This window comes from Pleurodeles waltl, chromosome 9 (assembly GCF_031143425.1).
Source record: "Pleurodeles waltl isolate 20211129_DDA chromosome 9, aPleWal1.hap1.20221129, whole genome shotgun sequence".
NCBI classification, from domain to species: domain Eukaryota; kingdom Metazoa; phylum Chordata; class Amphibia; order Caudata; family Salamandridae; genus Pleurodeles; species Pleurodeles waltl.
This window is the reverse complement of record NC_090448.1, coordinates 503,048,288-503,066,542: the sequence shown is the minus strand read 5'-3', so window position 1 is coordinate 503,066,542 and position 18,255 is coordinate 503,048,288. Positions and strand designations below refer to the sequence as shown.

The window sequence follows — 18,255 nt, the reverse complement described above, 5'->3', positions numbered from 1 at the left end:
TGTCTTTCTATCCTTTCCTTCATGGCATAAACTTTCACTTGTGCCCTTTCCTTTAAATTAAAAGCATGCTATGCACTTAAATTCCTAAAGCAAGTCTAGGGGAGCTTTATGCTTGAAAATGAAAAAACAGTCGATTTTCATCGATTTCTATGGTACAACAGAAGATTTATCTCCAACAGTTGACTTTTATGGGACAATATTTGCTATCCTACATAATATGTATTTTGTGGGGAGATGAGAGGTTATTCATCAGTGAAGAAATGCCAATAGGCCACTAAATATTTCCATAAGCACTGTTTCAGAATTTCAACATTGTAAAGTAATGATTGATTAAAACATGTAAGTAGCACTTCTATTTTATTCAGCAGCAATAAGGTGTAAGATGTTTTGAGTGAGTAACGGTGTTCATTGTAAGTAAAAGATATCTTCATAAACTTTAAGATACATAGAGATTGCTATCATCTTGCCTTGTTTTCATTTATCAGTTTTATTCTACCATTATATGGTATCTTGCATAAAGACACTGGATGAATATTTAACCCATTTTGTAATTTGTCAAATTTATAGGTGTCTATCAGCAAGAAAGAAGGAGTAGCTGAGAGAATATTAATCTCGAAGGATTCAGTCAAGCAAGTTACATCTTTGCAAGAGCAAGAAGAGAATGATATTGAAAAGGAAACCATTGATCACAATCTGAAACAAAAGAAAGAGATTTCCCGTAAAAGTCATAAAAAGAAGAAAGACGATTCAGTACGCAAGGTGAGGCCAACACCTTCTGAAATGATGATTGGAGCCAAGAAGCTTCTTGCACATTTACACTAAAACAAATGTATCAATACAATGATTGTTGCTAGTTCTTGGGATGAAGATACCCATCCTTGAATGCCCATGTCATTGAATGGTACCAAAACGTTCCACTAACATTGCTATTGGCCTAATGAGGACATAACACTATGAGTTAATTACATTTGCTTATTATGGCCCAATAGCACAATACTATAGACTGAATTGTCAGCCATTATTCAAAGATCATATGTGCCCGTAAGTGAACTCAAAAGGCCTTTGCCTGCTTTTTAATTGTTTGCAGATTTGGTGTTTTGCTACTGTTTCTGTTCTCGTACTTCACCACATAAACCTGGTATCCTCATTTCCATACATGGGATGTGTTAACTAACATGTACCTCCCTGGCAGAGCAAAGGGCAGTGGAACCTTATTTGGCATTTCCAACCCAACGATGCATCAAAGAAGGCATCACATTTGTTTGAACAAGTCCTTTAATAGTGGATGCATGAGTGTGGTGTGTATAGTTATATGTAAGTATATAACACACAGGACCATTTTAGGAACATTTTTCCACAAGAAAAATGCATTTTCCCAAGCAGACATCCTTTTCACTAGGCCCCTGCCATTATGTGTATTTCTTCACCATTGCCACTGCAGGAAGGGATTTCTTTCATGCCATTGACAGAAATAAATCACTGTCTGTGTCTCAGGTGGACACGTAACTTCCAAACATATGTGAATCCCCACTAACTCACATCTTAGTGATTGTTCACCTACATAAGCATTACCATCATGGAAAGCCCCCAACTTGCCTCTGTGAGTAGATGCAGTCATGCATAAATTTGTACTGTACTTGTGTGATATATGTAGGAGTAAATAACTTTGCAAGGGTTGTTTCCTCTGCACGGTAATCCCGTGAATAAAGTTGCTACCTGATCTCAACACCCAAAACTAGTCTAGTTGAAACACTTTATTAGAGATGTGGACACTACCAAACCTCTAGACTCTAGGAAAATGCACCCTTAATGCCTTCATAAAACTGTTAAACACCCAACACTGTGTGTACACTTGGTGAAGATTAGGTTGGCTGTACAGATTCACATGGTAAAAAAATCTAGTGTCTGGAGCAGTAGTGTCATTCGCAGCCCTTCCATAAGAAGGACAATAGTGTCCTGCTACTTTACTTAGTCACTTGCAAACACATGTGGTGTCCTCCCTCCTCACTATATCTAATAGGAAAGGTTACTGATGTCTTGTCACATCCTCTGAACCCCTTATTCAGAATGCCAGAAATGTCACGACAACAGTTGCCATGCCACACGCTCACAGAAGTAGCAGAGTTGAGGTATACATGTCTACCTTACTACTGAATATATGCCCTCTGAAGTGTGCCAAAATATGTTACTGGCTTGTTTTGAAAGATCAGTTATGCATAGGACAAAACACTACAGATAGATAATCCATTCCAGGTTCCATTAATTTTTTCCATTTTATTTTCACCAGGTTTTTTTTTCCTATTCATTTCCCAGTAGCATCTAATCTGTTTGTTTGTTCTCCTTATGCCCCATTCTTTAGTTTCACTCTCTTACTACAAAGCTAATTGTCAACAGCCCTATCATTGAATTGTTAATTGCCATTACCTGCGGTTCAATTGAACACAGTGTTACTATAGAATAAAAAGCTCCTTCCGTGGTAAAATTAACATACACGTTGAGCCAGTGCTTACATACTACATAACACTTAACTCGCCTTTGCACATGTATTTTGTCCCATAGATGATAGCATGGATATTATACCAGTTCGCACAATTACAGTGGGCACTTTAAGAACCACTAAAGAGATAACACAGTTCTTACTGCAATGTTTGTTTAGAATATGGTGTTACATTCAGAGTTCGAGATGCCACTAAATAGAAGTACATACTAAACAATGTTATAATTTAATTGCCTGACAACTTCTGAACTTTGGAAACATACAGGTGTCAGTCAGCAGGAAGGAAGAAATAACAGAAAATAAACTACCCTCTGATGAATCTGTTAAGGATACTCCACAGGAAGTGATTAAGGCTGACAATGAAGAAATTAAATTGGGAGATTTGGACATGCAATCTGAAGTTTCCATCCAGGCACAACTAGAGTTTGCTTATGAGGATCCTATAATGAAGGAGTCCAAGATGGTATCCACTGTTCCCGAAACAGAGAATGATACTAAAGAAACACCTGTTCAGTTATCTGAGGTAAAGTTGGAAATTTGTTCTAAATCCAGTTAACTACACAGAGGTATTCTTTAGCACATGGGCTAAAGAACCCCACTGGTATATAATCATGTTGTTTAAATTCACTAAAGGGGTCCACAATTCCTTTCTTGTTAATTTGTTTTAACTTTAAGTTTGAAGTATGGGGTGATGCTGTACCTGGAACTATGGCATTCCTTTAAATTCATGCTAGGACGCTGTGTTGCAATCTGACAAGCTTAATGTACGTCCACCAAGAATCAAAATAGTGCATTTTAACTATTTTCTCCCCAATGGACAAATTGAGATTTAAATGAAAAAACTGCATTGATCAGATTTTTATTTGCTGTAATTTATCACCCTAAATAAATATTAAAGCTATTAAATGTAAGAACATTTTTTACAGGTTGTCCTTGTTTATCTTGCAGTTAGAATTAGATTGTGCAACTCAAGGGAATGCTTGAGCTAGAGTATTCATAAAGTCATTTTAACTTTTATCACAAAAGGTTGCTACATCGTTAAGTTTTTGGGCATTTTCCTAAAAACTGGTAGTATTAGTATTCTATATTTGGTTAATAAAAAAACATAAAGTCACATCACAATTATAATACAATACATTCCTGCAAACGAAACAAACAAATAAATAAAAAGGAATAATAAAAGAGAAGATAATATAAAAACGCAGTGAGCGAGTTCTCTTTCTGTTAATCTCTCTACAGAGCACCTAAAGATGAATACAAATAAACCAATAATTAACTGCAATAACATTGTTCACACCATCAATGTAAATATAAATATACAGATATGAATAGCAATCTGGTAACCTAAAATCACAGATGTCATCAATGTAAACATAATAACTGTTATTGCAAATGGATTAATGTATAAATTGTGCACATAGAATCAATATCCATGGCCAAACAAAAGTGACTTAGGGGGGTCATTACAACCTCGGCGGTCTTTTAACAAGACCGCCGAGGGACCGGCGTGCGGAAGACCGCCAGTAGTGGCGGTTTGCCGCTTGGCGTATTATGACTGTTGGCTGCTCTCTGTCCTTTTTACGATGGAGAGCCGCCAACAGCCATACTGGCGGGCAGCGGGGAAGTGGAGGTTGCTCCACCTCCACCGCCACGCCAACAGAACACCGCCCAGCGAATCACGTCCTGTGATTCGGCGCAGCGGTGTTCTGTTGGCGGTGTGGTGTCGGCGGAGCAGCCCCCATGGCTCCCGTCCCCTCCCGGAGGATCGACGGACAAGGTAAGTCGATCGTCCGTTAGGGGAGAGGGGTGGGGGGGTGTTGTGTGGGTGCATAGGGGTGTGCCTCTGTGTATGTAGAGGGGGTGATGTGAGTGCGTGTATGCTTGCGGGTGTGTTGCGTGTTTTGGGAATGAGTGCGTGTATATCTGAATGTATGTCTGTATGGATGTGTGCGTGTATGTCTGTATATGGGTGTGCGTGTCTGACTGAGTGTGTGGATGTAGGCATGTATGTTGGTGTGTGTGCGTGTATGTGTGTTGGTGATGCCTGCGTGCGTGTCGTGTGTGTGTGAGTTATGTGATGTTGGGGGTGGGGAGGGGGGCCCTGCCACCTTTGGGGGGTGGCAGGGGTGGTGGGGGGTGTAGGTGAGGAAGTCGGGTGGGGGGTGGGGGAGACCCCTATCGGGCTTACCGCCATGGATTTCATGGCGGTTCCTACCGCTGGAAATCCACGGCGGTAAGCTGGGTCAAAATACCGGCGGCTGTATTGTGACGGCCACCGGGCTGGAGACCCAGGTCTCCAGCCCAGCAGGCGGAACGGTGAAGCAGCGGATGACCATGGCGGTAACCGCCATGGTCATAATACTGAAAAAAAGACCGCCAGCCTGTTGGCGGTCTTACCGCCATTTTAACATTGTCCGCCAGGGTTGTAATGACCCCCTTAGTGACTTAACAATCAATCAACTAGGCCTACGCAGTCTGCACCTGATTCTCCATGCAGCCATGTGGTATCCGGACAAGGCATAAACCAACCACTCTCTAAAGTCACTTTTGAGGATTCGCATTGGGAACCTCTACTGCCTTGATTCAAAAATACAACATCTTGGAAGCAACCAGATCCATCTAGCCTCATTGTAGTGGGGACAAAAGAATAGGAAGTGCTATTCTGATTGTTCGCTAATTTGACAAAGACGGCACCCTGGAGAAATGTTTGTCCCTTTCCATGTACTATAAAAACCATTGAGGGGCATTATACCATATCTAAATTTCAGATGCAGAGATGTTGTTTGGGAGGGCTCAATCACATTCATAAAACCTCATAATACAATGAGTCTTTAAAGACCAAAATTCTACTATTCAAATCTTCCTTATTGGCTGTATCTAGCCATGACTGGTGTACATGAGTCCAATATCTTTCCTTGAGAAGCATTATGGAGCTTGTCCTGATGCTTAGAGGGTTAGTCCATAGGTCACTCATGCCCAATGTATTTAACTAAGATCTCACATATCTCAGCCCAAGGATACTATCACTGCAATTAAATTCCAAAATCTCAAAAATGATTTTTGCAGCAGCAATGACGTTTTGTTTGACCAGACTCCAATCTGATACATCAAGGGTCTGAGTGCAGCATCATGCGCACAATTGCATAAACCAAGATCCAACCATAAGGGGGCAAGGGGCGAGTTCTGGGGAAAGTTCACGACCGACCTCCTAAAACTATTTTCAGCTCTTTCCATCACTCCCAGATTATAAGTTCTCCATAACTCTGCACCATACAGTGCAGCATTAACCTCTTTAGGTCAACAGATTTCCAGAACGGGTCTTGCTGGTCTGAAGTTGCATGTTTTCAATTTCCTCAATAGGGCAAAACTAGCTTGTTGTGAAGAAAACAGATTTATAGTGAGCTGTGGGGACCATGCTAATGAGTTAGCAAGCCTTACTCCTTGGTAGTCAAACTCTTTAACTTGCTCTAGGTACATTACATCCAACTTTACTTTTACTTTGCCATTGAAAGATTTATGGGGATTAAAAGCCATACATTTTGTTTTATTGATATTTATTTCTAATCCTAAATCATTGCAAGCCACAGAAACTCTGTTAAGCAGGTTCTGGAGTCCCACCGTTGTCCTTGAAACCCGTAGAGTATCATCAGCAAATAAAAGTGAAGCTACTGGTTTACCAGATAACTTAGGTAGATCTCCATCACACCCAACCAGAGACTCTCTTAACTGAATAATGTACAAAGTTAAAAGAGTTGGGGCCAGGACACACCTTTGCCTTACACGTCAATCCACATCAATACGGTCAGTGAGTTCCCCATTCTGGCCCCATCTAATTTGCGCATACCTTATTATGATGTAGCCTTATAATGACCTGTAAAAGATAATTTGGGATAACCAACCGATCTAGTGCATCCCACAGTTTCCCCCTGGGAAATAAAGCAAAGGCTGTACGTAAATCCACGAAAACCACATACATATGTTCTCTTTTAATCAGCACATATTTCCAGAGTATGAGCATAAATCTAAACAATTAGTCTACAGTTCCAGTATTTGCTCTAACTCCTGCCTGGAGAGGTGAATGAACATTATTTTCCTCTATCCAAATCAATAATCTATCTAAGACATGCCTACAAAACACTTTTTGAGAGACATCTATAGGTCTTATAGGCCTATAATTGGCAGGATCGGATTTATCTCCCTTTTTACACACTGGAACCACCTCTGTCCCAAGCCATGTGTCTGGAATTTGTGCACCTTCCATTCTTTCATTAAAATGTGTTCAAAATAACACACCAGACCCCTCTTTCTGAGAGGAGCATATCACCTTGAATTTTATACAGTCCTGGAGCCTTCTTCCTCTGTAAAGTTTGGAGGGCCCGATTAGCATTAGTATCCTCAAGACTGAAGGGCACTAGTTCAGACTCCCTTATAGTCCAGGAAGGACACTGGCCTAAAGAACCAATTATCCCCTTGTTCCTCTGACCTTGATCAGCATATAAGGAGCTCAAATGCCTTTCCCATACCTGCAGTTGTATATGAGAGTCTTCTTTGGTAACCTGCCTCCTAGTACCTTTGGACACAAGATGCAAAACAACTTTCCCTCCTTCTTAATGGCTGCTTGCAGTAACTCTCTCCAGTACATTTCCTCCCACTCTCTTCTGGCCATCCTCTGAACTTCCATCTGGGAGAGGATGTAGCGTAGCGGTCGGAGTGACTGCCTCCGGAGCTGGAGACCTGGGTTTATTCACCAGCATTGGTGCACCGTCCTGTGATTCTGGGCAAATCACTTAATCTCCCTGTGCCCACGGACAGTGCCTTGAGACCCTCATAGGTGGTAAACCGTGCTACATAAAATCTACATTTCATTTACAAGAATCGTTACACCATTCATTTTTATTTTTATTCAAGTATTTTACTTTCCCCTCGCCCTTTAGTACTTAAAAGAAAGAGGGCTTGGTGTTTTCCAACATCTTACAGAAAGTGATCACAACATGATGTTTATCATCCCCACAATCTCTCATCTCAATAAGGGTGTTTGCCACTTCTGCATAAATACTGCTCTCAATCCCGGGCCATTAAACCTTCCTTCTATTGTTAGTGGTGACAAAGGGGAAAGCTATTACTTCTATCAGAGGAGTATTAGTCTTAGGCAGCAAAAAATACAAATCTAGTTCTGCAGCTCAAACATTATGCTCACTATCCAATTTTTCAATAATGACCATATCTCTCATGTACCTCTAAGATGGTAAGTCTTGCAGGATGTAGTCCATTCGTGTACAACAATTGACCCTCCTAAATGTATGCTTGTACTGCTTATCTGATTTAGAGCGCCCATTGCAGGCTTGTAATCCATGTCTAAGAGTTACTAAAGAGACCTGATGGGCAACTTTAGTTTGGCTGGCCAGGCTGGCAGCCCCCAGCTCGGTGATACCTCACACCTGATCTTCCTCCTCTGAGGCCATACACTCATAGGACTCGTAGGTGGTATTGAAATCTCCAGCCACCAAAAGAAAATTATGGCCCTTAGTTTGATCCAACAAGTCATCAAGAACAGCAATTGGATAAGACTCTGGTGTCCTATTATAACCATTAACAACCAACATGGACTTTGACATTCTTGGGTCTTATAACTTGACTGCCAGTACATACCTAGATTTGATATCTAATCTTTTCAGATCACACTGTAAATTTACCTTGATTCAAATAATAAGGCCACCTGAAAGCCGTCCCCTTGAAGACAGAGATGCTTCAACACTAATATTAATGTAGCCAACCCTATGAACTAGTTCACGCACCCATGTTGCTTGAAAAATACATATGTCGAACCCATCTATAAAATTCCCCCACCACTCACAATCAAGTTTAGACTTAGGGCCGTATTTATACTTTTTGGCGCACAACTGCGCCAACGCAGTTGTGCGTCAAAAAATGTAACGCCATTCCAAAGCGCCATGCAGGCGCCTTATTTATGGAATGACTTTAGCCGGCGGAGCTGCCTGGTGTGCGTAAAAAAAAATGACTTACACCAGGCATCGCCGGCGTAGGGGAAAATGGAGCTTGGACGCCAAAAAATGGGGCAAGTCAGGCTGAGGAAATTTTTTCGCCTCAACCCGATTAGCGCAATTTTTTTAGACTCCCAACCCCCATTGAAATGACTCCTGTCTTAGCAAAGACAGGAGTCATGCCCCCTTGCCCAATGGCCGTGCCCAGGGGACTTATGTCCCCTGGGCATGGTCATTGGGCATAGTGGCATGTAGGGGGGCACAGATCAGGCCCCCCTATGCCATCCAAAAAAATAAATAAAAATACTTACCCAAACTTACCTTAAGTTCCCGAGGATGGGTCCCTCCATCCTTGGGCGTCCTCCTGGGGTGGGCAAGGGTGGCAGGGGGTGTCCCTGGGGGCATGGGAGAGCACCTCTGGGCTCCTTCCGAGCCCACAGGTCCCTTAATGCCTGCCCTGACCAGGCGTTAAACAATGACGCTAAAGCGGCTGGACGTCATTTTTTGGACACGCCCACTCCCGGGCGTCATTTTTGCCCGGGAGTGTAAATACGGCGCACATGCCTCGGAGTCATTTTTTTAGACGGGAACGCCTACCTTGCATATCATTAACGGAAGGAAGGTGTCCACGCTAAAAAATGACGCAAAATCCAAGATCTTTGGCACTAGACGGGTCTAACGCCAAAGTATAAATATGGAGTTTGTTTTGCGTCGGATTTGCGTAAAAAAAAACGACGCAAATCCGGCGCAAACAGAGTATAAATATGCCCCTTAATGGCTGCCAAATTCCAAGATAGAATTCTTAGATTTTTTGATGGTAGGGGCAGGGAGAATTCATTAGCATTGCTCCACCCATCCTTCAGGTCACACCTTAAACTGAAACCACCACTCTCATTATCCAAATTATTGGGGGAGGAATTAATTCCATTTAGCTGAAGATCTTTCACCCCAATCATATTTACATTCTGTTGAAGTGCCATTTCCCGATCCTTTAGGATAGGTGGTCCATTTTGTTGACGTCAAGCCAGATCATGCATAGTAGCTAAGGGTTTGAATGGATTTTGGGTAGGAACTATAGGAGATAAACTCATCCTAACTGGCAAAGAGTTAATCAGAGAGGAGCTGCCAGTCTGAGACCAGGGCTTTGGTTTATAAAAGTAACCTAACAGTACTGCCTGGATGTTTTTAGTTGTTTGAAGAGGTAAGTCCCAGTTCAAGGTACTAAGCAGAAATTCCACAAGTGTTGGGGATTTAAAACCTATAATTACACAATCTCCCACTATCTCCTTCGGCCCTCAGACTATCAAGGGTTTCCTCCTGACCAATTTTATCTCAGTCTCGAGGTCAGGGTATCCCCCCACTCAAGACTTTGTCCAGTTCATAATCTTGTTTTTAAGGCTAAAGTAGTCTTCAACTGCACCTAGTGCCAGAACTGGGAATTTTTTAGTATCGACATGTATGGTGAGCATTCAGGGGGTAGTTGCATAACAAACTTCGACCTAACCCCTCTGTTATTTAGGAGAAGTCCATTTATCTGAAACTCCCCAAGACTGTTGGAATCCGGTATTACCTTAGTGCCTGTACTATTCTGCTTTACATTAAAGGGTGGCCTAGTGGAGTTATCCATTGATCTGGGAGCACTGCTGGTCATGGACAAGTCTCCACCTTGGCTCTGCTGCCCCACCCCACAGTCCACACTGTATATATGGTTTTCACAGATGATGGCAATTTTTCTAGTGTGTTCAAAAGAACATTTAGGCCATTTAAAAGGTTTGCAATTAGTACAGCATCTCTTAGAAATCACCAATGAATAGGTGATCAGCATTAATGTTCATGCTAAATCACATATTGATTTCATGTAGCTATCTCTAATTCTCACAATAAGTACAGTTGTATGCCAACAAAAAAGAAAAAAACAGTAGTGAAGAATCTACTCTCAGAGGAATCAGTTAAAGAAGCTTCCTATCCAGTAGTTTAGGAAATGCTAAATTATAAAGTGATCATGATGCAACGCAGAGAGTCAGAAGAGAGGGCTCGAGACACCCATGAAACCAAACCAGAGTTTTTCCATGAAGAATCTAACATGCAGGAGGGTGTTCCTCTGACTGAGGTGATACAAGTTGTATCTGAGGCAGGGATACATTTTCCAGCATATTATCTGAGGTATGCTTAATATGTCCGCTAACAAAAGAGGATACTTCTTACAATATTTCACTTGCACATAATGAAAGTAAGGCAAGACTCCAAGCATTTCTATGACTATGTTTTGTGACGCTCTGAAGCAGAGCTAGTTTCCTCTTGCCCATCCTTTTGTCTCTAATTCACAACAGGTCCGGTACCCTGATAATCCAGGATTCAGACCTTCCCATTTGAAAACCAATATCCACATGTCCACAGCCCCAATAAAAATAACCCTGGTGATATGCCAGTCTCTGAGACCAGCTCACCAACTACCTGGTGTAATTCATTAATTCAACCCTCACATTGCATTCGCCTCTACTGACGCTGGGGGAACTACAAGTGGGGTTGCACTAGGTCTTTGGGTTTGTTTGGAGTTTGACCCTGCCCAAGAACAAAGCACCCAAGGGAAAACATTCTACACCACTAAACAGCAGATAGGTTTTTTTGATATCATGAAATATGCCTTTGTTTCCTGAATAACCATATTTTAGAAGTCATATACATATTTAGCTCAGGTCCCTTATTTTTTTGTAACTTTTGAACAAATTTCATTACATCTGTTGCTACAAGTGTGGGGTTAAGTCCTTCAGTTTGTTTGGAAAGGGGGCCTGCTCAAGAATAAAACAACCACAGGGGAAAAAGTTCCACATACTTAGTGGATTGTTTTCTTCTGAAACCATGACCTTTGCTTTTAGTTCCTGAATAACTGTATTTTAAGGTCATACATGTCTCACTTATCGAAGGTATTTCAGGGCAACTATTCCTGCAAGAGTGGAGTTATCTGTCTAGTCAATGCTCCACTGTTTACTCTCTGAAAGCATTTCATCTGTGAGCAAGAATGGCACATAAGGGAGAGTAATAATTGGAAATCCATTACACATTTTAAAATATTGCTGTTTTCCTGTTCTCCTGTCACGTTGCTTCACTTCCACCTATTAACTTCAATCTCATCTCCTGTTGTATGGAATTATAAAACAGAGAGTGCTCTACACTTGTTTAATTAATTTGAGGATTTTTCACAATTTCAGGTGTCTGTGTTCAAGGATGAAGAAAGGGCTGATGCACTTTTAGCCTCAGAGGATTCAATAAATCTAGATACAGTTTTACTGGATCAGAAATTGAGTACAGCTGAAATGGAAACCACTCAACAAGAAAAGTTGGATGAGCCACTTGGAGGCCAGGACCTGAAACCAAAGCGTGGGCTTACTCACAAAAGTTCTAAAAAGAAGAAAAGTACTTCAGTGACCAAGGTGAGCCCAGCAACATCTCCTGAAATGATTTATTGAGGCCCAGACCTGAGCCATGGATAGAGGCCTACTTAAGTGGGTGGCACAATCAGCGCTCTAGTCCCACTACTAGCATTTTATTTGCATGCCCTGGGCACATGTAGTGCATTTCATAAGGGACTTATAGGTACATTAAATATGCCATTTGGGGCTAAGACGTTACTACCATGTTTAGAGGAGAGAGCACAAGCACTTTATCCCTGGTTAGCAATAAATTGAGTCCTAATACCAGCAAAACTGACATCACAAACGTGGTAGAGGTAGGCAAAAAGTTGGGGGAAGACCACGCCATAGCTTTCAGGTCTAACAACAAGGACCCCAGAAACCAAGATCCTTCATCACAACGCTCTGGGACGGCAGTAGTTAGGCAGCAAAATGAACACTGCAACTTGTATTGTCATCACCAATAAAGCTTGCTCAGTTTCAGAAGTGGGTAAGTGAGGAAGTGGTTCAGGGCGAGCCATGGTATCTGCATTCCAAAACTACTGTCTTCATTTGTTCAATGTAATCTAAGTTGAGGGTGCAACTGGGATAGCCCCCAGTCTGGAGTTCTAATGATGCACAAGCTGCGCATTCAGTTAAGGTGTGCATGTCCCAATGACCAACAATAACCTTCTCAATACTTAAAAATGACAACTGATTCCTACACTGAATAACCATGCGTTATGTTTTTGCCAATCCAAAAATCTTTTTATTAAATATGTTGAGAAATCCACAGGTTTCTTCTCCCAGTAGGTTTCAATGAATGGTTTCAAAGATTAATTTGCACTGAAGGCACTTGAAAAACATTTTGAAAAGAAAGTCACCCAATCAAAGTCAAACAATATCATGAGAAAGGGATATTTGTGAATCTTGTTTATGTCCATGTGTGGTGTACTTCCAACTGCTGGGTCCCAAACAACTAGACTGCAATCTTCCACTTCTATTTTGAAGCACTCTTGTGCACAAAGTGGGACAAATGCCCTTTCTCATAACAGAAAATTTGAAATAGTCACCAAATGTCTCTAAAATTGGGTGATGTTGTGGTGGAAAATATAAATTGGGAATAATGGCTTCTGGGCTCCTCACTCAAAGTAACAACATTTTGCCTAATGTTTCTTCTAGCTCTTGGAAGGAGGATGTGATTGGGCAGAAAATCTACATCATTTAGAAAGATCTGATATGAAAAAGGTTTTTAAACAGCTGGCAACAAAATTCTAAAAGAGGTGCAGAGTAATCATTCTTGCACACACGAATGCAAAAACAAAACAGAGGTACTCTGGAGCATCCTCCGTGAAAAACGTTATCATTTTCACAGCTGTGGCCGTTGTCCTATAGAGAAAATAAGTTGATAAAAGAAAATAAGTTGATACATTCAAATTCTGGAAAACATTTGAAACTGCATGACAATTTTACTCCTCACGCAAACAATACCATTATTTCATGAGGCGTTCTTGTTAAAAAGATGACATGGGAAAGACCAAACTAAAAAACAAAATACGAATTAAAGGCCATAATAGCACTATTAAGAGAACAGTGAAAAGTCTTGAGTTGCTAAACATTTCCACAAATTTGGGCAAAGTGTAAGCTAAATGAAATACCAATTGAATGCAACAATAGAAAAAACTGGCAATAAAATCCTTGTACAAGATAATTTTTTGGATTAAAATATTAGCTACTCAATACCCTAAGGTTTGAATGACCGTGTGGAGATGTTGTGTGTCTTAAGTTTCAATATTTGTTATTAATATTCGTAATCACAAGTAGAATGCAAAGATGATCACTCATATTGTATCGATTGTGTATTACAAACAATCCTTACACCATAGGTACAGGGTGACTGCCTTCACATCATACTATAACACCACAAAGCTATAAACACTGTAAATAACATTTAGCCAGGACTACTAACCATGTCTGGAATGAGGTGTAGGGAGAAGAAAACAATAACTTCATCACATTTTCATGAGAGAGCAACTGCGTACTATCTCATTGCTCCATAAACATCAGAGTCTGAGAAGTATTCTTAAAAAAGGAGGACTTTTATCCTACAGAACATGCATTATTCTGAGTGCTAGAGGAGAAATCAGCTACAGTCAGCCTTTGCCTCAGTAGTGGTAATTTTGCTGTGAGTTTGTTGAAGGTTTCTGCCTACTTTGGATACTCATAGTTATAAACCCTAAAGGAGAATTCAAGTGTTGCACAATGTCAAACCTAGTTAGCATATACAAAACTAAAACTTCCATTGCAACGATACAAAAGATCATGAAAAGTATATGAATCTTGGTCACGAGAACCAAACTCTCCTGCCTAACCATTTAAACTAAACTCTAACCATCCTAATACTAAAAATATTTAAGAAAGGTCTGCAACCAGAAGTTCAGTAGAGTATCCTGTTAAGAGAGGTGTGAATGCATGAGGCCGCCAAAGTATGAGGTCTATACCTCAGAAGGGTCCGTTCAGCTCTAAACATAAATCCTCCTTAAATCACAATTTCCGAGTACGATGACATTACAGTCAAAACTTCTTGAATGAAACACTCATTAAATTTATTTGGAACTTACAATTTTCAACCCCTGACACATCTCATCTTGATACTCTTTGGTCTCAGCAAATTCAAAGGAGTTACCACTGCCAAGCTTTCAGAACACTCCACTCTTTGTCCTTGCATGGTTCGTCCTAGGCTTTCTTATCTTTCACGCAGAATGAGCTTCTTGTTGACTCTGTCTCCGCTCCTAAAACCTGCATCTCGAAAGAAACCTCTAAGAAAAAGCAACTCCACAATAAATGTTAAATGGAAAAAGAAAATTATATTTGTAGCCAGGTTAATTAAATACGAATACATTTTCAAACTACATAAATTGTAAACACTACATATAAGAACATACAAGACGGGTATGAAAAATAATACTATTAAAATGTTAGTCATTGAAAAGATAATCATAAAATGCTGAGTATATGCCATAAACAAAGATACACTCCACTCACATGCTTTGCAGGGCAGGAACTGAATGAATCATATTAATGTTACGCAAAATGTGGCTACCACCAAAACACGATCACTCCTTCACGTTCTTTTTCCCAGTGACGTAGTGGCACAGCCAAGCTGTGCTCTTTCACAGCCATGCTGGAGCAATTAAGGCAGTCTGACATTAAGCTGCAAGGTTTGCCCCGGCAGAGTTCAGCAGACATTTCTGTCCACTTCAATAGCATATGCTTCTTTGATCCCTTTTATAATATGGAATATTTTCTTGCAAAGGGTGCCATTGCGGTCACAGTGGAGTGTTCCCTGTTTGCACTGTGGCGTGGCCCTGACCCCTTCTACGTCTGACACTTCTGGGATTGTTTGCAGGAAAACAATAAGGCATCTATCTCCCATTGTGATACATTGTTCCTTAGATATACTGTACACCAGAGTACAAAACCCCTTAATTAAATAAATATTAAAAAACTTCTGGCACTACTGAAAAGCATACGTCCAATAATTTATCAATAATAGGTCATTTAATTCATGAGTTCTCATCACCTAGATAACTTAAATTTGAAGTGGGCATTGCTCGTTGGACAGAAGAAAGCTGCCTATAAGCCTTGAAGAATCCTTTGCTGCCTGGCTGTCCCCATTAACCTATTCCAGCCCTATTTCATTTCCTACTCGACTTATCTTTAATTAATTATTAATAATTGAGTTATTTTGTTAGTAGTTTTGAAAGAATTGTTGCCAGATGTTCTAAAATTCAGGTCACAAAAAGTGGTTGCAAATTGACCTACATGTTGCAGCGTTTCTGACCTCAAAATCCCTTATTATAACTATCCCTCTGTTCTCAAAAGTGCATAATTTTACTGATAACAATAAAGCCACTTATTTCATTAGGCTTTCCCACATGAGCAGGATGACAATAGAGCCTGTAGTCTGTCGGAGTCAGAAAGCTGGACAAAATACTGTGACATGCACCTGCCCTATTTCCTGGTGGGACTTCGAGTCCCAGAATCCTTTCTTGCTGCTTGCCGCCGGGGGGCCGGACCGACTATGCAGGCGCTATAAAGGGCGCTGCGCACCCCTGCCACTTACTGCCCTATTTCCTGGTGGGAAATCGAGTCCCAGGATACTTGCTTGGTGCTTGCCGCCGCGGGGCTGGACTGACAATGGGGGCGCTATAAAGCACGCTGCGCACCCCTGCCCCTTGCTGCCCTATTTCCTGGTGGGACTTCGAGTCCCAGGATCCTTGCTTACTGCTTGCCGCCGGGGGGCCGGACCGACAACACGGGTGCTATAAAGCGTGCCGCGCACCCCCGCTGCGCTGGACGCGACCGGGCGAAGCCCTGGCCAAGGGCGGGCCCGTCCGCGCCCGTCAAAGCCCATTGGAGGGCGGGCTGGGCATCCCCTCTGAGATCTAAGGTAGGGCTCTTGGTCTACTTTTGTTTGTGACTCCAAAGCACCATTTTACTGCCTGTGCTGCTCACTCTCATTTACAATGGGGATGTGTAAGGCGAGGGGCAGTCCCGTTATGGGTTCTGCCCAACCGAAGATTCCTAAACTCCTCAAACCCACGAAACCCCTCTTAAACTGTGTAACCAATGAGATTGATACTTTAATTGAAGAGGTGGAATTGATCTTAAGCAAGAAAGAGAAAAGTTGCGGAAAGGGCTGAGGACGGGTCCCCTTATCCCGTTTCTTACCACCGGACTACACATTAATAGCTGTACACAATCTATCAATGCCTGCCATCAGGCATCGGCTATCCAAGGCACCCCCACGAATGCTAGTCCCTCCATACCTCCTGTAATTCAAACTATATCTGAAGCTCCACAAATAGATGCGATCAGCCATGAAATTCCTTGCTCCAACTGCTTTTCGCCATTGGAGAACCATGACTTGGATTATGTCCAAACAAGTCCTACCCTGTCACCGTTTCATGTTAGACAAATTCCATATAAATCCGCAAGCACTTCTTTGCAAGAGGACTTAACTCCCCTGGTGATCAGTTTGAAGAATGAAGTGGGAGAGTTGAAAACTCTAATCGTAGAAATCCTCAACTCCGTTAGATCTATTGCTTTGAGGAGAGATTCCTCCTGCTCTCATGAAACTGAAGTAGCCCCACTGAATACCGACCATTGTTCAACTTTCAGACTTTTGCCAAGTTCTAACGACTTTCTGGGCAACAAAAACCCCATGCATCATCGGGGAACCCCTGTCACTAATCCTAAAAATACCACATGTTCCACAGGGGAACCCTATTCTCGCATCGCTCTGGAATGAGACACAACATCAGCGCACGGTCACCACCCACATTCCAACAGCAGCCACTGCATTTATATGTGTAATGCCCCCCTTTTATCCCCGAATCTCGGGAGGATAAATCCTCGCTTATTAATAAGGCCTCATATTGGCTGCGCTATGTCAGACGTTGTGGCTCAAATAACCATTCGGATATACTATCAGCCGACCATCTAAGCAGCAAATCTGGAGATCGGGATGTCATAAAACTTTATCTTACCAGCCATCACTTAGTAAAGGGCTTGCTGCATATGGAAGCACGCAACCACACACGGAAAGGAACTGCCATCTTTCTTAGCGACACTTGGCCTGCCACTGGCACTGTGAGACTGAAACTTTTGTCTACCTTGGTCTCCACAAAGCCGAATAGGGGTCTGGGGCACTCTGTCTCCAACGTGGAAATATCCCGTCCAGCTTTGATGAAGGACCGGGGACATGTTCTTAAAACAAAAAATGTATGTGAATTTGACTCTGTGGGGAATACCTCTGACATTGATTGACTACATTAATTTGTCCTCCACAATACCAATAATAATCTTTGCCGAGCTGCCTTACCATATTCTGATAACTTTCCAGTCTTAGAAGATGTCCCTTCATGGAGGTCGCCATCCTTTCCCAATGGTATTGTAACACCCATAAACTCTGTCGAGCATTCTAACATACCCCATCCTGCTGTTATTTCCTATTAATCTAATTGCTCTATTGATTCCTCACTAGCACCGTTTTTGTCCTGGAATGTGGCTGGCATTTGCAGCAAATTAGCTGAGACCGATTGGGGGGCCTTTGTTGATGACTTCAATATTTGCATGTTTCAGGAAACTTGGGCCACTCACAGCACGCATAGGCACTCCTTTTAATAAAAAGCTAAACTGTCACCCGCTGGCAGAGCAGCAGCGGGCCTCACCACTCGGGTAAGAATGATGGAGGTGGGTAGAGTTAAAGAACTACATGTAGACTCCCCCGACATCTTGGCTATAGTTAGACAGCCAAACCTGGGCCACCCTGTCTTGTGCATAAATATTTATAATAGACTGG

General features: G+C 41.8%; 1 protein-coding gene across 9 annotated transcripts in view; it reads left to right on the top strand.

Annotated features, from left to right (window-relative positions):
- SYNE2 (spectrin repeat containing nuclear envelope protein 2) overlaps positions 1-18,255 on the top strand; it is a 1,823,309-nt gene that overhangs the window by 691,197 nt on the left and 1,113,857 nt on the right. For all 9 annotated transcript variants that reach the window (XM_069207355.1, XM_069207357.1, XM_069207362.1 and 6 more), the window contains exons 65-67: positions 568-759; positions 2,763-3,020; positions 11,709-11,930. In XM_069207355.1, coding sequence (XP_069063456.1) covers positions 568-759; positions 2,763-3,020; positions 11,709-11,930 — 672 coding nt within the window. The remainder of the gene's footprint in view (positions 1-567; positions 760-2,762; positions 3,021-11,708; positions 11,931-18,255) is intronic.